At 46.3% G+C, this 23671-nt stretch overlaps 1 protein-coding gene across 1 annotated transcript in view; it reads left to right on the top strand.

The window, feature by feature from the left end:
- PDE6A (phosphodiesterase 6A) overlaps nt 1–23671 on the top strand; it is a 223790-nt gene that overhangs the window by 111838 nt on the left and 88281 nt on the right. Inside the window, exons 3-5 of the mRNA XM_075342357.1 lie at nt 365–454; nt 20270–20410; nt 23238–23312. Of these exons, the coding sequence (XP_075198472.1) occupies nt 365–454; nt 20270–20410; nt 23238–23312 (306 nt within the window). The remainder of the gene's footprint in view (nt 1–364; nt 455–20269; nt 20411–23237; nt 23313–23671) is intronic.

The raw sequence follows: 23671 nt of genomic DNA, 5'->3' as shown, positions 1-23671 counted from the left end.
AAGGAGATGTTCGTTGCTCCCGTGGTGTCACACATAGCGATGTGTGATGCCGTAGGAACGACGAACAACATCGTACTGGTGGCAGCAGCGATATTAAGGAAAAGAACGATGTGTCAACGATCACCGTTTTGGAACGATTTTGCGATCGTTGATCGTCGCTCCTTGGTGTTACACGCTGCGATGTCGCTACCAGCGCCAGATGTGCATCATTAACGTCGTGACCCCGACGATATATCAGTAGCGATGTCGCAGCGTGTAAAGTACCCCTAAGGGTAATAAAGTTCCATATGATGCAAAAGCTAAAATAAATATCATATTTTATACAAAATAACTATATTTAACAAAGATTTTTTATTTTTTTTAGATGTTCCTTAAGTACCTCAATTTTGCCAATTTGATACTCAAGGTGTATCATCTATCTTACCTTCACAATTGTGAAACAAGAAGAGGCCAGGTATGTGAATATAAGACTAATGTAATGCGCATAATAAGCATTACAACTGTTATGTACTAAAGCACAAGGCATATAACATAGTTGTCTCTCTAACAGTCCCTGTTCAATATGTCTTCTAATGTTATAAGGACATCATACAACTCCGCTGCATACCTCTTTTTGCCACAGTGAAGACCTGCAATAAATGAGCAATTCTTGCTTCAACAGTATTAATCCAGTATTTTGAAGGGACCACGTGTAATATTATTATTATTATTATTATTATTACTAGCTGTAGTACCCGGGCGTTGCTACGCCCAGGTACTAACTGTGTTTCTGTCTCTCTCCCAGTCTCTGTCTGTTTGTCTCTTTCTGTCTCTGTTTGTATCTGTCTGTCTGTCTGTCTCTGTCTGTCTGTGTGTCTGTTTGTCTCTGTTTCTCTGTCTCTCTCTGTCTGTCTCTGTGTGTGTCTCTGTGTGTCTCTGTGTGTCTGTCTCTGTGTGTCTGTCTCTGTGAGTTTGTCTCTGTGAGTTTGTCTCTGTCTGTCTGTCTGTCCCTGTCTGTCTCTATCCATGTGTGTCTCTGTCTCTATCCATGTGTGTCTCTGTCTCTATCCATGTCTGTCTCTGTCTATCTCTCTGTGTCTATTTCTCTGTCTGTCTCTCTCTATCTTTGTGTCTGTCTGTTTCTCTCTCTGTTTGTCTGTCTCTCTCTCTCTGTCTGTCTCTATCTCTATGTCTGTCTTTGTCTGTCTCTCTCTATCTCTGTGTATGTCTAGCTCTTTTGTATCTCTTTCCTCATCTGTCTCTTTCCCCGTTTGTCTTTCCCCATCTGTCCCTTTCCCCGTCTGTCTCTTTCCCCATCTTTCTCCATCTCTTTCCATGTCTCTTTCCTTGTCTCTGTCTCTTTTCATGACTCTCTCCCTGTTTTTGTCTCTTTCCCTGTCTGTCTCTTTCACTATCTTTCTCTTTCCCTGTCTTCCTGTCTCTTTCCCTGTCTGTCTTTGTCTATCTGTCTGTGTCTGTGTCTTTGACTTTCTGTCTCTCTCTCTCTCCCTGTCTGTCTCTGTCTGCCTCTGTCTCTTTGACTGTCTCTCTCTTTCCCTGTCTGCCTCTTAAGCGGGCTTTACACGCTCTGATATATCTAACGAGATGTCGGTGGGGTCACGTCGTAAGTGACGCACATCCGGCATCGTTAGTGATATCGTAGCGTGTGACACCTACGTTCGACGATGAACGAGCAGAAATACTCACCTTCTCGTTCATCGTTGACACGTCGCTCATTTTCTAAAAATCGAATGTCCTGTTGTTCATCGTTCCCGAGGCAGCAGATATCGCTCCGTGTGATACCTCGGGAACGATGAACACAGCTTACCTGCATCCCGCCGGCAATGCGGAAGGAAGGAGGTGGGCGGGATGTTTACGTCCCGCTCATCTCCGCCCCTCTGCTTCTATTGGCCGGCCGCTGTGTGACGTCGCTGTGACACCAAACGTCCCTCCCCCTTGAAGTGGATGTTCGCCGCCCACAGCGAGGTAGTTTGGAAGGTAAGTACGTGTGACGGGGGGTTCCAGCATTGTGCGACACGAGCAACAAATTACCCGTGCTGCACAAGCGATGGGGGTGGGTGCGATCGCAAATACGATCGCACGAGAAATTGAAGCATGAAAAGCATCCTTTACTGTCTCTGTCTGTCTCTTTCTGACTCTTTCTCTCTATTCGTCTCCCCACCGACATCTTATTACCTCACGCATAAGCTTCTTATACTAACAATTTACTTTGTTCCTATAGCAACCACTCACAGCTGCTATTAATAACCTATAGCTCGCAGCTCCATTGACTTTAATGGAGGCAGGGTTTTTGGAGAGTAACTGTAAAGCGTGGAGTTAAATTTTCCTTTCAGAACATAGTCTATGACGTTCCCTGAGTCACACGGGGTGTCTGTGCAAAATTTCATGATTGTAAATGCGACGGTGCGGATTCCTTTAGCAGACATACATACACACATACATACATACACACATACACTCAGCTTCATATATTAGATTATTATTTATTTATAGAGCACCATTGATACCATGGTGCTGTACATGAGCAGGGGTTACCTACAAAGTATAGATATAAATTACAATAGACAAACTGAGAATGGGCTCTGCATTTGTGGGCTTACACTCTGAAGGATAATGGGGAGGAGACAGTAGGTTGGGATGGGATTTGTGGCAAATCTAATGTTGAGATGGCAGTGGGGTCATTGCAGGAGATAAGCTTTCTTGAAGAAATGTGTTTTCAAATTCCATGTGAAGTTTTTGAGTGTAGCAGATAATCGGACATTTTGGGGTGCAGAATTACACAAGATGGGGACACTCGTGAGACGTCTCGGAAGAGATTGGGTGAGGAACGGATAAGTGTGAAAATGAGAAGAAGGTCTTGAGAGCACAGGAGATTATGTGCTGGAGTATATTGGGAGATTAGTTCAGAGATATACGGAGGAGATAGATTATGGATGGATTTTTAGGTCAGTGTTAGCAGTTTGAATTGGGTACACAGGTAAATTGGGAGCCAATGATGGGATTTGCAGATCGAAGAATCAGAGTAGTAGCAAGGAAAAAGGGGGATAAGTCGAGCAGCAGAGTTAAAGGGAGTCTGTTAGCAAATTTTTGCTAATTAAGCTGAGGACAGCATGCTGTAAGAGTTAACAAGCAAAAAACAACTGTGCTTCTCTTATCAGTGTGTGTGTAATTATTTATATAAAATAAAAGGTTTATTACCCTGTGATTACAATTACAGAACTAGTGACTCACATGCATTGCAGTTCCACACACTCTCTTCTGTGATTGACACCTCACAGTCAATGTACAATCTCTATTGGGAGCTTGTTTTGGGCAGGGCAGCTATCTAAGCCCTGCTGTGTTGCTGAATCTAAATTCTTTGTTTGCTTCAGAAAGGCTTCAGCCAGTATTCTATGTGATACACCACTGGATTCAAAATCTCCTTGCCTACATTATAATGCTCTCAAATGAGGTAGGAAAAATCTGCTGACAAATTCCCTTTACGGATGGACTGGAGAGATATGAGAATATTAAATTGAAGGCCACAAAGCAGAGATATTGGAGTAGTTGAGGCACGAGATGATGAGGGCATGTATTATCATTTTCGTAGATTGTGAGTTAAGGAAAGTACAGATTCTGGAAATATTTTTGAATTTGAAACAGCAGGGGGTGGTGAGAGTTTGAATGGGCAGTTTGTAGGACAAAACAGCGGACATTGGGTACTGGGGAGAGTGTGGTGTCATTTATTGTAATACATTGATTAGGTAAATAAGTGAGATGGGGGAAAGATGATGAGTTCAGTTTTGTCCACATTGATTTTTAGGAACCAAGAGAAGGAGAAGGATATGGTCAATTGACACTTAAGGATTCTGGACAGCAGAGAGGTGGTGTCTGAGCCAGAGAGGTAGATCTGAGTGTCATCATCATATATATGGTACTGGAAGCCATGGGACTTTATGAATTATCCCAGGCCAAATGTAAAAATTGGGAGGAGTAAGGGTCCCAGGCCAAAGCCTTTAGGGACACCAAGAGAGGGAGGGCAGGGTGAGGAGGTAGTGTGTGAGTGGGAGACACTAAAAGTATGGTTGGAGAGGTATGAGGAGATCTAGGAGAGGGCAAGGTTTCTGACATGAAGGGAAAAGAGGATCTGTATTAGGATGGCGTGTTCAACTGTGTCGAAGGCAGAGAAAAGGTCTAGAAGGAGGAGTATAGAGAATTGTCTTTTAGCTTTAGCAGTACGTTATTAACAATTTTGGTTAGGGCAGTTTAGATGGAATGGTTGGGGCAGAATAATAGGAAGAAAGTTCTACATGGATCTGCTGTACATGGAATTTTGAAGTGAATGAAAGGAGTGATATGCGGTGATAGCGGGGAGTAGAGGTCAGATAGAGGTATGGTTTCTTTAGGATAGGTGTGATTATTAGTGTTGAGCGAGTATGCTTGTCACTACTCGGTACTCGCACGAGTATCACTGTACTCGGGCTACTCGGCGGGGACCAAGTAATCTCGCGGTACTCGTGCTGTACTCGTGGTCTTCATCCCTGCATGTTGGCGCTCTTTTGAGAGCCAGCCCTCATGCAGGGATTGGCTGGCAGACCACTGCAATGCCACAGCCCTGTTAGTTGTGGAATTGCAGTGATTGGCCGGCCTGCACAGCGTGACCGAGCCTTTATACCGGCGGGCGTGCTGTGCTCTGCACACAGCCATCCAGACAGTCAGTGCAGGGAGAGTGTTGCTGCTTCAGGGAAAGGTTTGCGGCCCTTTATAGTTATTTCCGTAGCAGGGCTGCAAACAGTGTGACCAGAAGTCCTTCTCAGGACTATTGTAGTTGTATACAGGCAGGCAGGGTATAGCCAGGTCGGACTACAGGAGCAGAGTCCTTCTCAAGACTATTGTTGCTGTATACAGGCAGGGCAGGCAGGGTATAGCCAGGTCGGAATACAGGCTAGTGACCAGAAGAGTCCTTCTCAGGACTATTGTAGCAGTATACAGGCAGGCAGGCAGGCAGGCAGGGTATATAGCCATTCCTAGTGGTGACCGTATACCAGCCTTCATCATATCTGGGGCTGGTGTACACAGTCTAAAACAGTCCTGATAGTGTCAGACTTCTCAGTAATTGTCGCTCCTAAAAAGCTGTTAGGTTCTTAGTGCGTCCGTGCGTGCATTTAAAAACCGCACGTGTGTGCCTGTCGGTGGCAGCGTACAGGTGCACTTGTGTGCGTTTTTCACAAACTAGTATATAACGCACAAGTCTAGTGAATAATACACGTCAGTCAGCAGTGTCTGATAGTGTCAAACTTCTCAGTAATTGTCGCTCCTAAAAACCTGTTAGGTTCTTATTGCGTCCGTGTTTGCATTTAAAAACCGCACGTGTGTGGCAGTCGGTGGCAGCGTCAGGCTCCACATTGTCCCTGGATAGAGACGTGCATTGTAAGGAGGTGGGTCTATTGTAGTATAGCCCTTTAGCAGGGCAGCCAAAAATTGGAAGGCTCTACATTGTCCCTGGATAGAGATGTGCATGAGGGCCTCAAAACATTGTTCCCATTGCAAAGGAGCGGGTCTCCTGTCGTTGTAATGCCCATTCTGAAAGAATGGGCGAAAAAATTTACCACTGGGGGTATACCTGAAACAACGGCTTAACTATTGTAACGGTCATCATGGTGGCGCATGAGGAGATGGAGGAGCAGTCCAGCGATTAGCCAAAGTCCAGAAGTGTGTTACCATGGGTGAGTGGATAACCCTTGATCATGCTACCAAAACTAGCAGCCTGACCACCACTAGCATGATCAGGCACATGTCAGCCAAGCACCCAACTTTGTGGGATGTACAACAGAGTCAAGGAGCAGTGCTTGCTGATGTCACTGCTACGTATTCGCTTGTTGTGCATGCGAGCCAATCCCCTGTCCATGCTGCCCGCGAACAAGCCTCCTCCGGCCCTGCACCTGCAGTTGCCCACGCAGAAATAACACCATCATCAAGCACGTCCTTGTCCCAGCGCAGCGTTCAGTTATCCATTCAGCAAACCTTTGAACGCAGGCGCAAATACACTGCCAACGCCCCACATGCCACACTTCTAAATGCTAACATTTCGCGACTGCTTGCGCTGGAAATGTTGCCTTTTAGGCTGGTGGAGACAGAAGCATTCTGCGACCTGATGGCGGCAGCTGTCCCACGTTACTCGGTCCCCAGCCGCCACTATTTCTCCTGGTGTGCCGTCCCCGCATTGCATAACCACGTGTCACAAAACATCACACGTGCCCTGAACAATGCTGTTTCAGCTAAAGTCCACCTAACCACAGACACGTGGACAAGTGCTTGTGGGCAAGGCCGCTACATCTCGTTGACGGCACACTGGGTTAATATTGTGGAAGCTGGGACCCAGTCTGAGCGAGGGACGGAACACGTCCTTCCCACACCAAGGTTTGCAGGCCCTACCTCAGTCAGGGTTTCACCCACACTCTACAGCTCCGGAATGTCATGCTCCTCAGCCTCCTCCTCCTCCTGCGCATCCTCATCCACTTTACCCTCCACACCAGTCCTAAGCTGGAAGCACTGCAGCACTGCCTCGGCGAAGCGGCAACAGGCTGTGCTGAAGCTAATCTGCATAGGTGACAAACACCACAATGCAGAAGAGGTGTGGACAGCTCTGAAACAGCAGGCAGATCACTGGCTCACACCTCTGAACCTAAAGCCAGTAAAGGTCGTGTGTGACAATGGCCGGTGCTGATGCTGGCATGGCAGGTGTTGCAAATGGCCTTTTTAGAATCATCTGAAGCCAACTTAAAAAACTGCCAGACTCGGGAAGACCTAACATTTGTACAGGCACCTTGTGTCGTGTTGTTGTTCCGGGGAACGGTTGCCTGACTTCTGCCTGGGGCCACCACCCTGCTTCTTACTGCCTGTTGGGATGCTACGCCTCCCTCCCCCTGTGCACTGCTGTCCTCGCTCTGCATATCCTCCTGCCAGGTTGGGTCAGTTACTGGATCATCCACCACGTCGTCTTCCTCTTCCGCACCCTGCTCCTCCTCCTGACTTCCTGACAATTGTGTCTCATCATCGTCCACCCCTTGTTGAGACACGTTGCCAACTTCGTGAGAATGTGGCTGCTCAAATATTTGGGCATCTGTACATACAATCTCGTCATGACCCACTTCAACAGGAGCTGGCGAGAGGCCAGAATGTGTGAATGGAAACGTGAACAGCTCTTCCGAGTGTCCAAGTGGGGGATCAGTAATGTCCGTGGACGTGTACTCGGCCTGGTGGTAGGAAGGAGGATCAGGTTCTGAAATGTGCGGTGCAGTATCACGGCTACTGACACTTGACCGTGTGGAAGACAGAGTGTTTGTGGTGGTGCCAATCTGACTGGAAGCATTATCCGCTATCCAACTAACAACCTGTTGACTGTCTTGGTTCAAGAGCGGTGTACTGCTGCGGTCCCCAAGAATTTGGGACAGGATGTGCGAGCGAGTAGATGTGGCCCTTTGTTGTGGCGAAATTAGAGCTTGCACACGACCTCGGTCTCTGCCTGCACCACCATCACGTCCACTTCCTTGTTCGTTGCCAACGCCCTTGCGAATTTTGCAATGCTGTGCTGATGTGTATTCACTAGACTTGTGCGTTATATCCAAGTTTGTGCAAAACACACACAAGTGCACCTGAACGCTGCCACCAACAGGCACACACGTGCGGTTTTTAAATGCAAGCACGGACGCACTAAGAACCTAACAGGTCTCTATCCAGGAACAATGTGGAGCCTCACAATTTTTGGCTGCCCTGCCTAAGGGCTATACTACAATAGACCCACTTCCTTACAGTGGGCACTTCAGGTTTACAGGCCCTCATGCACGTCTCTATCCAGGAACAATGTGGAGCCTCACAATTTTTGGCTGCCCTGCCTAAGGGCTATACTACAATAGACCCACTTCCTTACAGTGGGCACTTCAGGTTTACAGGCCCTCATGCACGTCTCTATCCAGGGACAACGTGGAGCCTCCCAATTTTTGGCTGCCCTGCCTAAGGGCTATACTACAATAGACCCACTTCCTTACAGTGGGCACTTCAGGTTTACAGGCCCTCATGCACGTCTGTATGCAGGGGCATTGGTGAACCTCACAATTTTGGACTGCCCTGCCAAAGGGCTATACTACAATAGACCCACTTCCTTACAATGGGCACTTCAGGTTTACAGCCCATCATGAACGTCTCTATCCAGGGACAATGTGGAGCCTCCCAATTTTTGGCTGCCCTGCCAAAGGGCTATACTACAATAGACCCACTTCCTTACAATGGACACTTCAGGTTTACAGGCCCTCATGCACGTCTCTATACAGGGACAACGTGGAGCCTCCCAATTTTTGGCTGCCCTGCCAAAGGGCTATACTACAATAGACCCACTTCCTTCCAATGGGCACTTCAGGTTTACAGGCCCTCATGCACGTCTCTATCCAGGGACAATGTGGAGCCTCCCAATTTTTGGCTGCCCTGCCAAAGGGTTATACTACAATAGACCCACTTCCTTACAATGGGCACTTCAGGTTTACAGGCCCTCATGCACGTCTGTATGCAGGGGCATTGGTGAACCTCACAATTTTGGACTGCCCTGCCAAAGGGCTATACTACAATAGACCCACTTCCTTACAATGGGCACTTCAGGTTTACAGGCCATCATGCACGTCTCTATCCAGGGACAATGTGGAGCCTCCCAATTTTTGGCTGCCCTGCCAAAGGGCTATACTACAATAGACCCACTTCCTTACAATGGGCACTTCAGGTTTACAGCCCATCATGAACGTCTCTATCCAGGGACAATGTGGAGCCTCCCAATTTTTGGCTGCCCTGCCAAAGGGCTATACTACAACAGACCCACTTCCTTACAATGGACACTTCAGGTTTACAGGCCATCATGCACGTCTCTATCCAGGGACAATGTGGAGCCTCCCAATTTTTGGTTGCCCTGCCAAAGGGCTATACTACAATAGACCCACTTCCTTACAATGGGCACTTCAGGTTTACAGCCCATCATGAACGTCTCTATCCAGGGACAATGTGGAGCCTCCCAATTTTTGGCTGCCCTGCCAAAGGGCTATACTACAATAGACCCACTTCCTTACAATGGACACTTCAGGTTTACAGGCCATCATGCACGTCTCTATCCAGGGACAATGTGGAGCCTCCCAATTTTTGGCTGCCCTGCCAAAGGGCTATACTACAATAGACCCACTTCCTTACAATGGGCACTTCAGGTTTACAGGCCCTCATGCACGTCTCTATCCAGGGACAACGTGGAGCCTCCCAATTTTTGGCTGCCCTGCCAAAGGGCTATACTACAATAGACCCACTTCCTTACAATGGGCACTTCAGGTTTACAGGCCCTCATGCACGTCTCTATCCAGGGACAATGTGGAGCCTCCCAATTTTTGGCTGCCCTGCCAAAGGGCTATACTACAATAGACCCACTTCCTTACAATGGGCACTTCAGGTTTACAGGCCATCATGCACGTCTGTATGCAGGGGCATTGGTGAACCTCACAATTTTGGACTTCCCTGGCAAAGGAAAATACTACAAAGACTCACTTCCTCAAAATGGGCACATTAGACTCAAGAGGCCTTCATGTACGTCTCTTCTCAGGGACATCGGAGTGCCACACAATGTTTTCACTTAAAATCTTTTATGTAATCTCAAAAAGTAACATACACCAGCTCTATCTCACTATTGGGTATGTGCCCTTAACATTTCCGCCATGAAAATTCATTTTGGTGTCATTTTGGAAGGTTTTCTGGCGAGTCTGTAAAAATGGCATAAAACTCGGATAAAATTGTTCACAGCTGTGACTTTTGAGTGATAAATGCATCAAGGGGTCTTCCCCATGCTGTTGCCATGTCATTTGAGCACTCTTCTGAGACTTTTGTGACATTTTTAGGGTTTCTACATGCTGCCGGGGGGTCATTTCATAAAAATACTTGGGTTTCCCATAGGATAACATTGGGCTCGGTGCTCGGGCCGAGTACACGAGTATCTTGGGATGCTCGGCCCGAGCCTCGAGCACCCAAGCTTTTTAGTACTCGCTCATCACTAGTGATTATTCCATGTTTCAAAACATAAGGGAAGGTATCAAGGGTTAATGATAGGTTGAAAAGATGGGTTAAGAATGAGATAAGTGCAGTGGTAAGGTGGGGGAGGAGCTGGGATGCGATTGTACCGCCCCGCGCTCGACTGCAGCCGAGCCGCTCGGATCCGGGCTCGTTGGTGGGTGGCTCGAGCGCCTCCGGACCCGGGGTCACTTCGCTCTGAAAGGGTGCTGGCGCTACTTAGGGGGGTGGTAGGTAGGTGTATGGCCGGAGCCGTGTTTAAGTTCGTGACGCCACCCACGGGTTGTGGTGAAGGTGGACACCACCGCTGCGGTTACTGGGTACCCGGGGCAGATGGTGATGCAGCAAGGTGTTAACCCCTCCGTGGGCAGGGGTGGTGACACCGGGACCCGTTGGGGAGAGCTGGGTGGTGCAGGGCGGTGCGCGCGGCCGGATGGCACTGTTGTACTCACTGTTATTGACACACACAAGTCTCCGGTAAACAAAGTTGATAGTGGTCGGTGCCCGCAGCCGACTGCGTATGGTCCCCCACCCGGTTCGGTGGTCTTTGCCTTTCTGCTGCAATGTGTAGTGTATGTGTAGACTGCCTGCGCTTCAGCGACGGGAGTCCGCTCCCCAGCTTTATCTATGTCGGGAGAGCCCTTTTGCCCGCAGACGCTGGCCCGTGGGATCTCTCTGCCTGTGCGGTGGCTTTCTATCCCCCTCGGTGGGCTGTTGTCTTCAGTCGGGACTTGGGTGGGAAAGCACCTATAGTCCAGACCGCAATAAGTCAATTAACTCAGTCCAGTGGATTCTGGACCTCGTTTCAGGGTCTGAGTACCCCCCTGTGTGCTCCGGTTTCCAGTCGGTTCCCCGGGTTGTTACCGGTGGGCCACTACCCTGTCCTGGACCACCAAGGTTCCACCGAGCCGTCTTCCCGGCTCCTGCAGGCTAAGGCCACCATCTGCCTCCTAGCCAAAGGTGCCCGGGCTCCAAGCCCGGCACCTGTCAGACTCCTTCACTCCTCACTCACTCCTGTCACTAATCAGAGTCTGTATTTCCTGCCTCAGGCCCTCTGAACTCCTCGGTGGGCGTGGCCAACCACCTGGCTCTGCCCCCATTGTGTGTCCATCAAGCTCTGAGGGAGGTGACTAGGGTTTATGGTTTGGCTGGTGTTACCTAGTGAGGGACTGGTGTTGTGCAGGGTGCTATCTGTGACTATCTGGCTAGTTCAGGGCGTCACATGATGAGGTCAAGTGCACAAGTGATGAGATGCGATTTGGAGAGAAGGTGAGTAATTTCTCCTTCAGTGATGGATGGACAAATGTTATGGGGAAGGGCAATGGTCTGATATATGGAGCAGATGTAGTGACTGAGCAGAAATGACTTGCCTTGGGATAGCCATAGAATATGCCTTAAATATCTGATTCAACAAAAGAGTCGCAGGCGCCACCTGGGTCAAATAAATTGATAGCATGCTAAAGATGTCTGCATAACGTTATCAGTAATAAATACACAGAAACATAGCAAACACTTAAAAACAGATAGCTTTGACTCACAGAAATTTCCCCTCAGGTCCCCTAACAAATCTGGCGCAGAATAGGGTAACCCACACCCAGTGAAGGAACCCTAAATGAAAATCTAGTCCGCTCAAAAAAGTGTTTAAGTGGCAACTGCTCAAACCTTACTGAATAAAACAACATGTAAAATAAATGTCTACCAAAGATTTCTATCCTAATTATGTTAACAATACATTACAATATGGCAGCTAAACCCACTGGTTTTATTCTTTTGGATGGAGCAGATTTACAGATTTCTTCATCAGCCTCAGCACTTCTGGTCTATAACAGCTAGTTGGTGTTGGTGCTTTGTACTGGAGCCCATGACAACAAATTTGAAGAGCTTAATGTTGCTGGGCAAGCAGAGCAGTGCAGTAAGATAGAGTCCCCATGCTATTGCTTTGAAATGCAGCTTCCTCCCATAACAGATGATGCATCATGCAAGTCTCAATTTGAAGTAGCTAAGTTATCTGATTGCAGTAAGTACCATGTGTTAATAATTTTTTTAGACCCACCTAGATTTGAACGTAGAGAGCTGCTCTTGTGCAATCACTACGAGACTGTGTCCTGTTCTCAAGATAGATGCACATCCCAGGATTTACAGCATATCCTGTGGATGTGTCTAATATAGGAGTACCCCTTTAAATACTGATAACTGAGTCTTAGCTACCCCATACACATTAGATTATCATCAACTGACCCACTGACCAACACTCTATCTGTATGGGGCTCTGGACAGATGATTGTTGGGGAAGAAAAATATCTAATGTATGATTTTGGACTGCTGATTAGAGTTGAGCGCGGTTCGAGGTTCTCCAGTTCGCGGTTCGAGTGATATTTGGGGGTGTTCAAGATAGAACTAGAACTCGAGCTTTTTGCTAACGCTCAATAGTTCTAGATACGTTCGAGAACGGTTCTAGCAGCAAAAAGCAGGGCTTTTTACAGCTACAGTGTGCAGGAGCCATCGCTGGCAGCCTGCCAGAAGCTGGTAACCAAGATAAACATCGGGTATCCAAGCAAAGCGCTTTGATTTGTAACCCGATGTTTATCCTAGTTACGTGCAGGAAGTCCACACTTCCCCACTCAGCTCACTCCGCCCCCTCCTGCACGCGGCATGTACACATACATACACACACACACACACACACACGTCCCAGGCCATGCAGTCCACGATACTGACATCCTCCTGTCACTCTGCACACATGGTCCCGCTCGGCTTACCTTCGGTGATGAAGTCCCGACCTCAGCGCTGTCACTGTCCTCCATGGCCGCCGCTTGTCACATCACCTTCTCTCGCTTCCGACCCGAGACTGACTAGCGGTGACGTCACGGGCCTCTCGCGATACTTGGCTGTGAAGGTCATTGAACTCAGTGACAGGTGCTGTCGGCAGTGCAGGAGATCAGCGCAAGTAATGTACCTCGCTGACAGCAGCACTTGTCATGCCCTGCAGTGACCTGGGCTAAACCATTCAGGTCACTGCACTGCTCTCCCAGCCAATGGGGAACATCCTGCTCTTCATTGACTGGGACAGTGTGGATCGTCATGGAAACCCCTTGGATTACACCAGACCTGGATTTGTTTTTCTTTCTAATAAATTGGTTAAAGAGGGAATGTATTGGGGAGTATTTTTTCAAATAAAAATGTGTTTGTCAGGTGAGTGCTGCTGAGAGCAGTTCTGCTATTTATATGTGAGGCTGCATGGCACATTTTATAAAAATATTTTAGTGTAGGACTGCTTCAAATGAGATTTGCCGTGACGTGGCGAAGCAGCTCAAGAAATTGCAATTTTTTGCCAAAAATCTCAAAAAAATTTTTATAATGCAGTTTGGAATATTTGATGCCTTAGTGCACATTGGTGCTGGCTCTTTGTTGTTTCTTTGTAAAAATGTGTTTGTCGTCTATTTTTTTTATTACTGACTGGGTTGGTGATGTCGGGTATCTGATAGACGCCTGACCTCACCAACCCCAGGGCTTGATGCCAGGATATAATTACACATCTGGTATTAACCCCATATATTACCCCGTTTGCCACCGCACCAGGGCGCGGGATGAGCTGGGGCGAAGCACCAGGATTGGCACATCTAATGGACATCTAATGGATGCGCCACTTCTAGGGCGGCTGCGGCCTGCTATTTTTAGGCTGGGGAGAGTCCAATAACCATGGACCTCCCTAGTCTGAGAATATCAGACCACAGCTGTCTGCTTTACCTTGGCTGGTGAGCCAATTTTGGGGGGACCCCTACGTGTTTTTTTTTGTTTAATTATTTATTTAATTTAAAATAACAGCGTGGGGTGCCCTCAGTTTTGGATTACCAGCCAAGGTGAGGTTGCCAGCTGTGGTCTGCAGGCTGCAGCCGTCTGCTTTACCCTAGCTGGCTACAAAAATAGGGGGAACCCTACGTCATTTTTTTTTTCATTTTTTTGGCTAAATACAAAGCTAAGCACCCCTTAGTGCCACATGAAAGGCACCAAAGGGTGCAAAATTACAAAATGCAGGAGAGTGGGACATTATGTGTCTTTCTGCCATTATAATGACAGAAAAGACTGATATGAAGTGCACAAGCACAAGAAAATCACCAGAGCGCTCTACGCTGTGAAAAGCAGTAGAAAATGGCACTGGAGTGAACATGTGACCGCCTCATGTAGGATGAAGCTATGGATCCTGGGTAAATTTATGCATTTACCCTCCTTCAGTTTTTTTGCAGTACACAAAAAAAACGGAAGGCACACGGATGACAAACAGATGACATACGGACCGTCTACGGAACGGAAACGGATGCCACACGGATGCACCCGTGAAAAAAAAGGACTGTTTTTTGCAGACCCCAAAAATGGATCGGTAGTGTTAATGTAGCCTTATTCTGATCTGCCGTTTATAAACAGCAGGCAGAAATAAGTAAATAACGCCCCCCGGCGTCAGAAAATCTCCGGGGTTTCAGGGCTAGCTGAGACCCTGGAGATCATGATTCAGGACGGTTTTTACGGTCCCCGCTCACGTGATCACAGGTATACACCGTACACCGATGATCACGTTACAGTAAATGACAGCGCCGGTAAAAAATTATTTATCTCCCATCTGGCATGAACAAACATGATTAATCTCCTCCCCGGTCCCCTCCGGTCCCCCGGTGTCGCCAAAGTGTCCCCCCTGATGCCCTCCCAGAAATCCAAGATGGCCGCGCGCACAGCAGCGCGCCGGCCGCATTCACCCTACTCCTCTGATTTCTGTCGCATGTGTCCTCATGTGTCCTGATTTCTGTCGCAAACTCCTCCCCAGGCCCTGCAAGGTCACCCCCTATAACCCCACCGGTGTTCCCCGGTGTCCCACGGTACCTGTGCAGCGTTGATCCCCCCACGGCCCTCTCCTTCACAATAGACGCTGCCGCATGCACAGAGCGGCTGTCAGCTCAGCTTCCTGTGTTCAGACACAGTGAATGGTGGTTATGCATCTGTAAGCTAAATGGGCGGCACGGAGGCTCAGTGGTTAGCACTGCAGTCTGGCAGCGCTGAGGTCCGGGATCAATTCTCACCAAGGACACCATCTGCAAGGAGTTTGTATGTTCTCCCCGTGTTTGCGTGGGTTTCCTCCGGGTACTCCGGTTTCCCCCCACACTCCAAAGACATACAGCGCTATGGAATTAATAACGCTATATAAATGAATAAATTATTATTATTACTGCAATGCCCTGCTCATGAGGTAAGGAACATAATTGATCAGGAGAGCTATATACTACATTTCCAAATGGAGGGATTTGCTTTTATAGTTTCCCTGCTGAACGACTACCAAACATGAGAGTCCGTTATATGCCACAAGAAACCACATCTAAATAGCGAGCTCTGTTGTTAAGTATTCATTCAGCTGGATAACTGGACTTAAAGGGGTATTCCATCTCTAAGATCCTATCCCCAATATATAGTAGGTGAATAGCAATAATATCAGCAAATACCAATATTTGGAAATGTAGAATAGTTCTCCTGATTAGGCATGCCCTTACCTCATGAGCAGGGCATTGCAGCTTTGGTAGCAACCATTACGACATGGACTCTGCTGCTGTGGACCCGGGGAGAGTGAGTGCAGATTCATTGCACCCACACTCCTCACATGAAGGGTCCGCACTCCTAGAAAATGGGGGATACGTTCCCTGAGTGTCTCCCCCCCATATTCTAGACGGTCCAGAGTCGTCGTGGGACCCCTTTATTTTTTTTCTTACAATAAATTGGTGAAAGAGGAAATGTTTTGGGGACTGTTTTTTCAAATAAATTTCTTTTGTCGATTTTTTTTTGTTAGTACTGACAGTTTATGATGTTGGGTATCTAATAGACGCCATGACATCACAAACTGCTGGGCTTGATCTCAGGTGACTTTACAGCTAGTATCAACCCGATTTATTACCCCGTTTGCCACTGCACCAGGGCACGGGATGAGCTGGGGTGAAGCGCCAGGATTGGCGCATCTAGTGGATGCGCCACGTCTGGGGTGCCTGCGGCCTGCTATTTTTAGGCTGTGAAGGCCCAATAACTATGGACCTTCCCACCCTGAGAATACCAGACCACAGCTGTCCGCTTTACCTTGGCTGGTGATCCAATTTGGGGGGGACCCTACTTTTATTGTGTAATTATTAATATTTATAAAATAATTATAAAAAAAGAGCCTGAGGGGACCTCCACATTGGATCCCCAACCACGGTAAACCTGCCAGCTGTGGTTTTCAGGCTACAGCCGTCTGCTTTACCCTAGCTGGCTATCAAAAATGGGGGGACCCAACGTCATTTTTTTTTTAACTATTCTTAAATAGAAAAAATTAATGGGCTTCCCTGTATTTTGATTGCCAACCAAGGTAACGGCAGGCAGATGTGGGTGGCAACCCATAGCTGTCTGCTTTATCTGCGCTGAGAATCAAAAATACCGTGGAGCGCTACGTTATTTTTTTTAAAGATTTATTTTTACAGCACTGTGATGTCCAGCAATCAAAATACAGGGAAGCCCATTTTGTTTTTAGTTATTTAAATAAATAATTAAAAAAAATATATATGGGCTCCCGCTGCATTTTTTGTATTGCTAGCTAAGTGTAATCCAAGCAGCTACTGGCTGCTAACCCCCACTGCTTGGTGTTACCTTCACTGGCAATGGAAAATCCAGGGAAGCATTTTTTATTTTTTTTGCCAAAAAACTACAAAAAAAGGACGTGAGCTTCGCCATATTTTTGTATGCTAGCCAGGTATAGCAGGCAGGTGCTGGAAGAGTTGGATACAGCGCCAGAAGATGGCGCTTCTATGAAAATGCCATTTTCTGAGGCGGCTGCAGACTGCAATTCGCAGCAGTGGGGCCCAGAAAGCTCAGGCCAACCTGTGCTGCGGATTCCAATCCCCAGCTGCCTAGTTGTACCTGGCTGGACACAAAAATGGGGCGAAGCCTACGTCATTTGTTTTCTAATTATTTCATGAAATTCATGAAATAATAAAAAAAGGGCTTCCCTTTATTTTTGGTTCCCAGCCGGGTGCAAATAGGCAACTGGGGGTTGGGGGCAGCCATACCTGCCTGCTGTACCTGGCTAGCATACAAAAATATGGCGAAGCCCACATAATTTTTTCAGGGGGCAAAAAACTTCTGCATACAGTCCTGGATGGAGTATGCTGAGCCTTGTAGTTCTGCAGCTGCTGTCTGTCTGTATGGAGAAGAGCAGACAGCAGCTGCAGAACTACAAGGCTCAGCATACTCCATCCAGGACTGTATGCAGAAGTTTTTTGCCCACTAAAAAAATGACGTGGGCTTCGCCATATTTTTGTATGCTAGCCAGGTACAGCAGGCAGCCACGGGCTGCCTCCAACCCCCAGTTGCCTATTTGTACCCGGCTGGGAACCAAAAATATAGGGAAGCCCGTTTTTTTTAATTATTTCATGAAATAATTAAAAAACAAATGACGTGGGCTTTGCCCCATTTTTGTGTCCAGCCGGGTACAACTAGGCAGCTGGGGATTGGAATCCGCAGCACAGGTTAGCCCGAGGTTTCTGGGCACCACTGTTGCGAATTTCAGTCCGCAGCCGTCCCAGAAAATGGCGCTCTAATAGAAGCGCCATCATCTGGCGCTGTATCCAACTCTTCCAACAGCCCTGGTCGGGTGGCTTGTTGGGTAATCATGAGTTAATACTGGCTTTGTTTTACTAGCCAGTATTAAGCCAGAGATTCTTAATGTCAGGCACGTTTGACCCGGCCATTAAGAATCTCCAATAAAGGGTTAAAAAAAAGACACCACACAGAGAAAAAATACTTTAATAGAAATAAATACACAGACACATTAGAGACTCCATCTTTATTACCCCCTGTCAGCCCTCCACGATCCATGGTCTTCTGTCTTTCTCGTTCAACAAATGCAGCTCTGCTACATCACTGCTGCATGGGGGAAGACGCTGCTTCCCGTGGAGCCTTCACTCCGTGAAAGCTGCACGGGAAGCAGCGTGCAGCCTTCACTCCGTGAGAGATCAGTGCTGCTAGCGGTAACAGCGGTAACGCTGACAGACGCGTTACCATAGCAACGGTGCTCCCGGAGCCGCGGTTAGCGGTGACGTCACCGCTAACTGCGTTGCTATGGCAACGGTGATCTCCGTTAATGACCGGCTGTATCAGCCGGTCCCTAACGGAACGGGGAGTCGACCGTGTGCTAGAGCATGTCGCCGGTACACGGCGATACACAAATGTGCACCGTGTACCGGAGAGATGCACTCGCAGGTCCTACATGATGCGTCATAGTCATGTGACCAGTCTGTAGCCAATGAGATAATAGCCACGTGACTGGTCACATGGCTATTTTGACGTCACGATAGGTCCTGCATCACTGCTGGCAGTGCTAGTCACCGGGAGGATTCAGCGATCATCGGATGGAATAGCGGCAGGAGACAGAGTGCAGGAGGGATCGCGGGGACCGGTAAGTGTTATGGCAATGTTTATTAACTGTTTGTGTACATTTATCATGCATTTTTATGTGTTTGTAATTGCCTCCCATTATATCCTATAGGTTCGAGTTTGGTTCGTCGAATGTTCGACGAACCGAACTCGAACGAGACCTCCGTTCGGCGAACCGAACTCGAGCCGAACCACGGCCGGTTCGCTCATCTCTACTGCTGATGCTTTGTTCTTCCTGAGATAAATTTCACGGGTGTATCATGCTTGACAGACAGTTCTATAGTTTCCGGCGGTAGAAGGTCGCAGCATTTGTCTACACAAGCTGTTCTCTGACTTTTCCTTTTTCCTTGCTTGGGGTTTATTCCTTTATCTTTACTGATTTACTCACCTTTTCAGCTGTTAATCTTCAGCACTTCCCTTTGTGTCTTTTGTGTCAGCACTTCCCTTTGTGTCCCTCATTCCCCTTTTAAGGCCCCTTTACACACTGCAACATTGCTAACGACATCGCCGTAACGTCACCGTTTTTGTGACATAATAACGACCTTCCCAGCGACATTGTAGTGTGTGAAATGCATCAGTGACCTGGCCCCCGCTGTGAAATTGCTGATCGCTACAAATCTTTCAGGACCATTTTTTGGTCCTTTGTTTCCCGCTGAGCAGCATGCATCAGTGTGTTTGACACCGTTACAACGACTTCGTTAGTGACTTCCATTTCAAATAGCTGCTTTAAGGCTAAGACCCCACTTTGCTTTTTACCTGCCTTTTACCTGCTTTTTATCTGCTTTTTCAACTGCAGCGTTTAATGCCAAAATTGATGTGTTCTGCTTTTCAAGCCTAGTCTATGGGAATTTGGGTTTATAAACCCCACTATGCAGTTCAAACTGCAGCCTTTTTGTGCCAGAAATGTGGGCAAAAACTCAGCTTTGCAGTGCAAAACCCAAATGGCAAGAACAATTGACAGACTTTGTGCTGGCGATAGGCCTAATACCTTTAACAAGTCTTCAGTGCAAGCAGTCTGCTTGTATTCATCCTTCAGAAACTTTGTTGTTGCTGTAGTTCCTCTCTCCTGAATCATCTGGAGATAAATAATTTGTTTACTTCCCCCTGCTTATGCTCCCTGTGTGTTGATTAGCACTCATCCCATCAATTCTGTACCTAGGGCTTATTTCTGAGTCAGCCAGGGTCTAGATATCCAGCTTGGTGCATAGTTGAGGAACCTATCTAGGGTGTGAGGGAAGCCATGGGCCAGTTGTAGGTTTGGTCAAGGGTCACCATCTTCCCTTTCCCTAGACACAGGGTTTCTCTTCCCTTTCACCGTTCGCTTGGTAGTTTCCTGTACCTAGCTTGACAATAAGTCACCATCAGAGATGTTTACTACCTGGACAATCCCTTTTTAATTAAACAACCCCCCATATAGAATAAAAAATAACAGATACTCACACAAGCATGTGTTCCGTTCCAGTGATGGTAGCGCTGGGTCTCCCTTAGCTCATGTGACAATGCTATGCCATGTCATTTCCCTTTAATGAATGTCTGACAAGCAGCAGTCGCAAAAGTGCAGCTGCTTAAAAGCATCATTATTGACATAACAATGTCATGTGAGCCATGGGAGGCTCAATGCGACGATGTCCTAAAATACTTCACATGTAGTTTTCGGTTGCAAATGGCATTACTGATTTAAAACATGGGGCCTATAATTGTGTTGTTATTTAAATTACAAGGAATAGTTTTGAAAAAAATGTTTTTCCTTTTTTTCCCCTAGATATTGCTGTGGTCAGCCAACAAGGTCTTTGAAGAGCTTACTGACATTGAAAGACAATTTCACAAAGCCCTTTATACAGTCCGCGCCTTCCTTAACTGTGATAGATACTCCGTGGGGCTTCTTGACATGACAAAGACAAAGGTATTATTGACAAACAATTCTGAATATTTGAGAACACATCTTCATATAGACTGGTGAAACCTTAATCTCGAAGGTGTTCGAAGTGTTCATGGTGGCCAGCGGAGGATGGATGCGCACTGCGCATGATCCAGAGTACCCACCACTTTTGGTCATGTGCACTATACCTGACTGAAGCCGGGAAGCTTACACCCGGCATCAATTTAGTGCGCATGATCTGAAGCCTTGGGTACTCTGGATCATGCACAGTGTGCATCCATCCTCCGCCGTCCACCATGAACAGTGAGGTATGTGAGGCATCATTGCATATTCATTAGCATGTTACTATGCTCACAGGGGTGTGCTATCATGCTATGCGGGCCGACTAGCTAAGGGGACAAACGCCCTTGGGACTAGTTCCCACGTTGATTAGCATAAGATAAAAGATCTTTAGAAATACTTTTTCTAAAGCTCTCTTCATCTATGCTAGTGGATACAGGGACGGTTAGGCAGGAAATAGCAATATGCACTCAGAACTGCTCAGGGTCTTGGGTGCATATTGGACCTGACAGGTTCACATTAAAGGGAATCTGTCACCCTAATTCAGTGTTTCTCAACTCCAGTCCTCAAGACCCACCAACAGATCATGTTTTCAGATTTTCCTTAATCAGGTTTTCAAGATGTCCTTAACATTGCACAGGTGATGGAATTATTCCCTGTCTAATATTGAGGAAAACCTGAAAACATGATCTGTTGGTGGGTCTTGAGGACTGGAGTTGAGAAACACTGCCCTAATTGAAGTATGTAACCTATTAATGTGGATATACAGATAATAGAGTGAAGAATATAATCATACCTGTATGCCTCATATCCAATGCCTTCTTGTGTAAAAATCATCTTTTATCCATCTATATAAATTAGGTCTTACAGGCTGTGGGGCGGATGCTGTATGGAAGATAGCACTGCCTCCTTGTTACATTAAAGTATTTGTCACTACTCATCAGTGTCGCAGTATCTCTGTGATGCCTAGTTGTAGTCCTGAAATCCCCGGCCTGCACACCGCAATTGCTGATGATCCATTGTAGTGTTACACGCTTCTTTGGGCATTGGCTTCATAATTCTTCTGCCCAGGTACTAGAGAGTCACTTCTACTTCTGTTCCAGTGATGTGGCACCTGTGCAGAAGAAGCTTGACGCCACTGCCCAAAGTAGGGCAGAACACTCCAAAAGGTTTGTCTGCATACTTCTAAATCTTTACAGTGTACTTTACGGATCCTCCAGTATTACCAGTGAGATAAGGCGGTCAAGAGACCGCAAGTATGCAATTTGCATGCATGCAGTAACCTGCCAACTAGACTTGCTCAGCCTTGCTCAATACAAATGAATTGAGCAAAGCAATGCAAGTCTAGTCAGAATGTGGCCATAAGTATGCAAACTGCTTACTTGCAGCCAAGTGACCACCCACTCTCATTGGCAATATCGGAGGATTCTGACAGTGTTGGGCGTGCGCTGTAGATTCAGAAGTATGCAGTAACATCTTGTGACTACAGACTTCAATTAGAAGACTGGACAACCTTTTTGAAATGGAAATTAAAATTATAATATCATTTGAACTATCTCATATGGTTATATGTAAGGTTTCTTATTATGCAAAAATGGTGTGCCCTTGTTAACATTGTTATAAAGTTTTCTGTTTCCTGCAAGAAAGTGTCAAGGAAAAATGTAAGGACACCTCATGTATAGTTTTATATTTTTCAATACATGTATATGTTACCATTTAATTATCACTTACTCTTCACATTGCTATAGGCATTACTTGGATGATCTGATTCCTTAGTTGTTCACCATTATTTAATTTATCTGTTAGTATAATGAGGCAGATTTATTACTGGTATTAATGTCATTATTTTTTTTTTGCCACATTCAAAAACAGAAAATTTGAGGTTAATACATGGTTTTGAATATGATTTTGCTTTTTGAGGGATGACAGCACCATCTTTTGTATTAACTGGTATAATAATATATATTTTGTATGGCTTTAGTAGTGCTTTGTAGTATTATTATTATTATTATTATTAATAATAATTATGATAGCGCCATTTATTCCATGGTGCTTTACAAGTGAAAAGGGTATATATAACAAACAAGTACAACAATCATGAACATTACAAAAACAGACTGGTATAGGAGGAGAGAGGACGCTGCCCGTGAGGGCTCCCAGTCTACAGGGAATGGGTGATGGTACAATAGGTGAGGACAGAGCTGGTTGCACAGTGGTGTACTGGACTGAGGGTTATTGTAGGTTGTAGGCTTGTTGGAAGAGATGGGTCTTCAGGTTCCTTTTGAAGCTTTCCACGGTAGGTGAGAGTCTGATATATTGGGGTAGAGCATTCCAGAGTATGGGGGAGGCACAGGAGAAATCTTGTATGCGATTGTGGGAAGAGAAGATAAGAGAGGAGTAGAGAAGGAGATCTTGTGAGGATCTAAGGTTGCGTGCAGGTAGGTACCGGGAGACTAGGTCACATATATGTATGGCTTTAGCAGTGCATTTTAGACTAGCACTATTAGGATGTTATTTTTGGGACTCCTTTTAGCCATTTCCCATTTTCAAGATACTTTTCAGAACTGTGTATTGAGGGGGAAAAAATATGATGTAAAATGTATAGTAAATGTTGCACATGTGTGACAGTTTTTGACACAATTTGAGCTATATTTTTGGTTCATTTAGCATCATTTTTCTATGGGAATGTGAGAAATATAAAAATGTGGCACTGCTGATTATAGAACCAGATAAGTATTTTCCTCTAATGTGTGACCAGAACAATCTTGCTGATACTGTGCTCTTTTTACAGGAATTCTTTGATCAGTGGCCGGTTCTAATGGGTGAAGTGCCCCCATATTCTGGACCAAGGACACCAGATGGCAGAGTACGGCATCAAGCCCTGATTTATGCTTTTGTCCAATTTCCATTACTGCCCCTTCTGTAATTCTACTCCTCATAAATCTAAAATATTAAAGTGATCAGTTTTAAGTAAGAGAGTTGTAGAGTAATTAACAAGATGTACATTTACAAAATAAAATGTCTGAGAACAGTAATAGCAGTAGATTAAAATGGACAATCCCTCTATGTGAGGGCAGTTTTGTGATAATGATAAAATAGTGGATAGGCTTGTAATTACTCTCTCAGGGTGCTACTCTGGTGGCTCATGCCTCCTACCTCAAAAGAGTCAAATAAGTAAGTTTAGCATAAAGCAGCTTGACCCACTGTTTCCACTGTAATGGGGTT

This window comes from Anomaloglossus baeobatrachus, chromosome 4, assembly GCF_048569485.1.
Source record: "Anomaloglossus baeobatrachus isolate aAnoBae1 chromosome 4, aAnoBae1.hap1, whole genome shotgun sequence".
Classification (NCBI taxonomy): domain Eukaryota; kingdom Metazoa; phylum Chordata; class Amphibia; order Anura; family Aromobatidae; genus Anomaloglossus; species Anomaloglossus baeobatrachus.
This window is presented reverse-complemented; position numbering and strand designations above follow the sequence as displayed.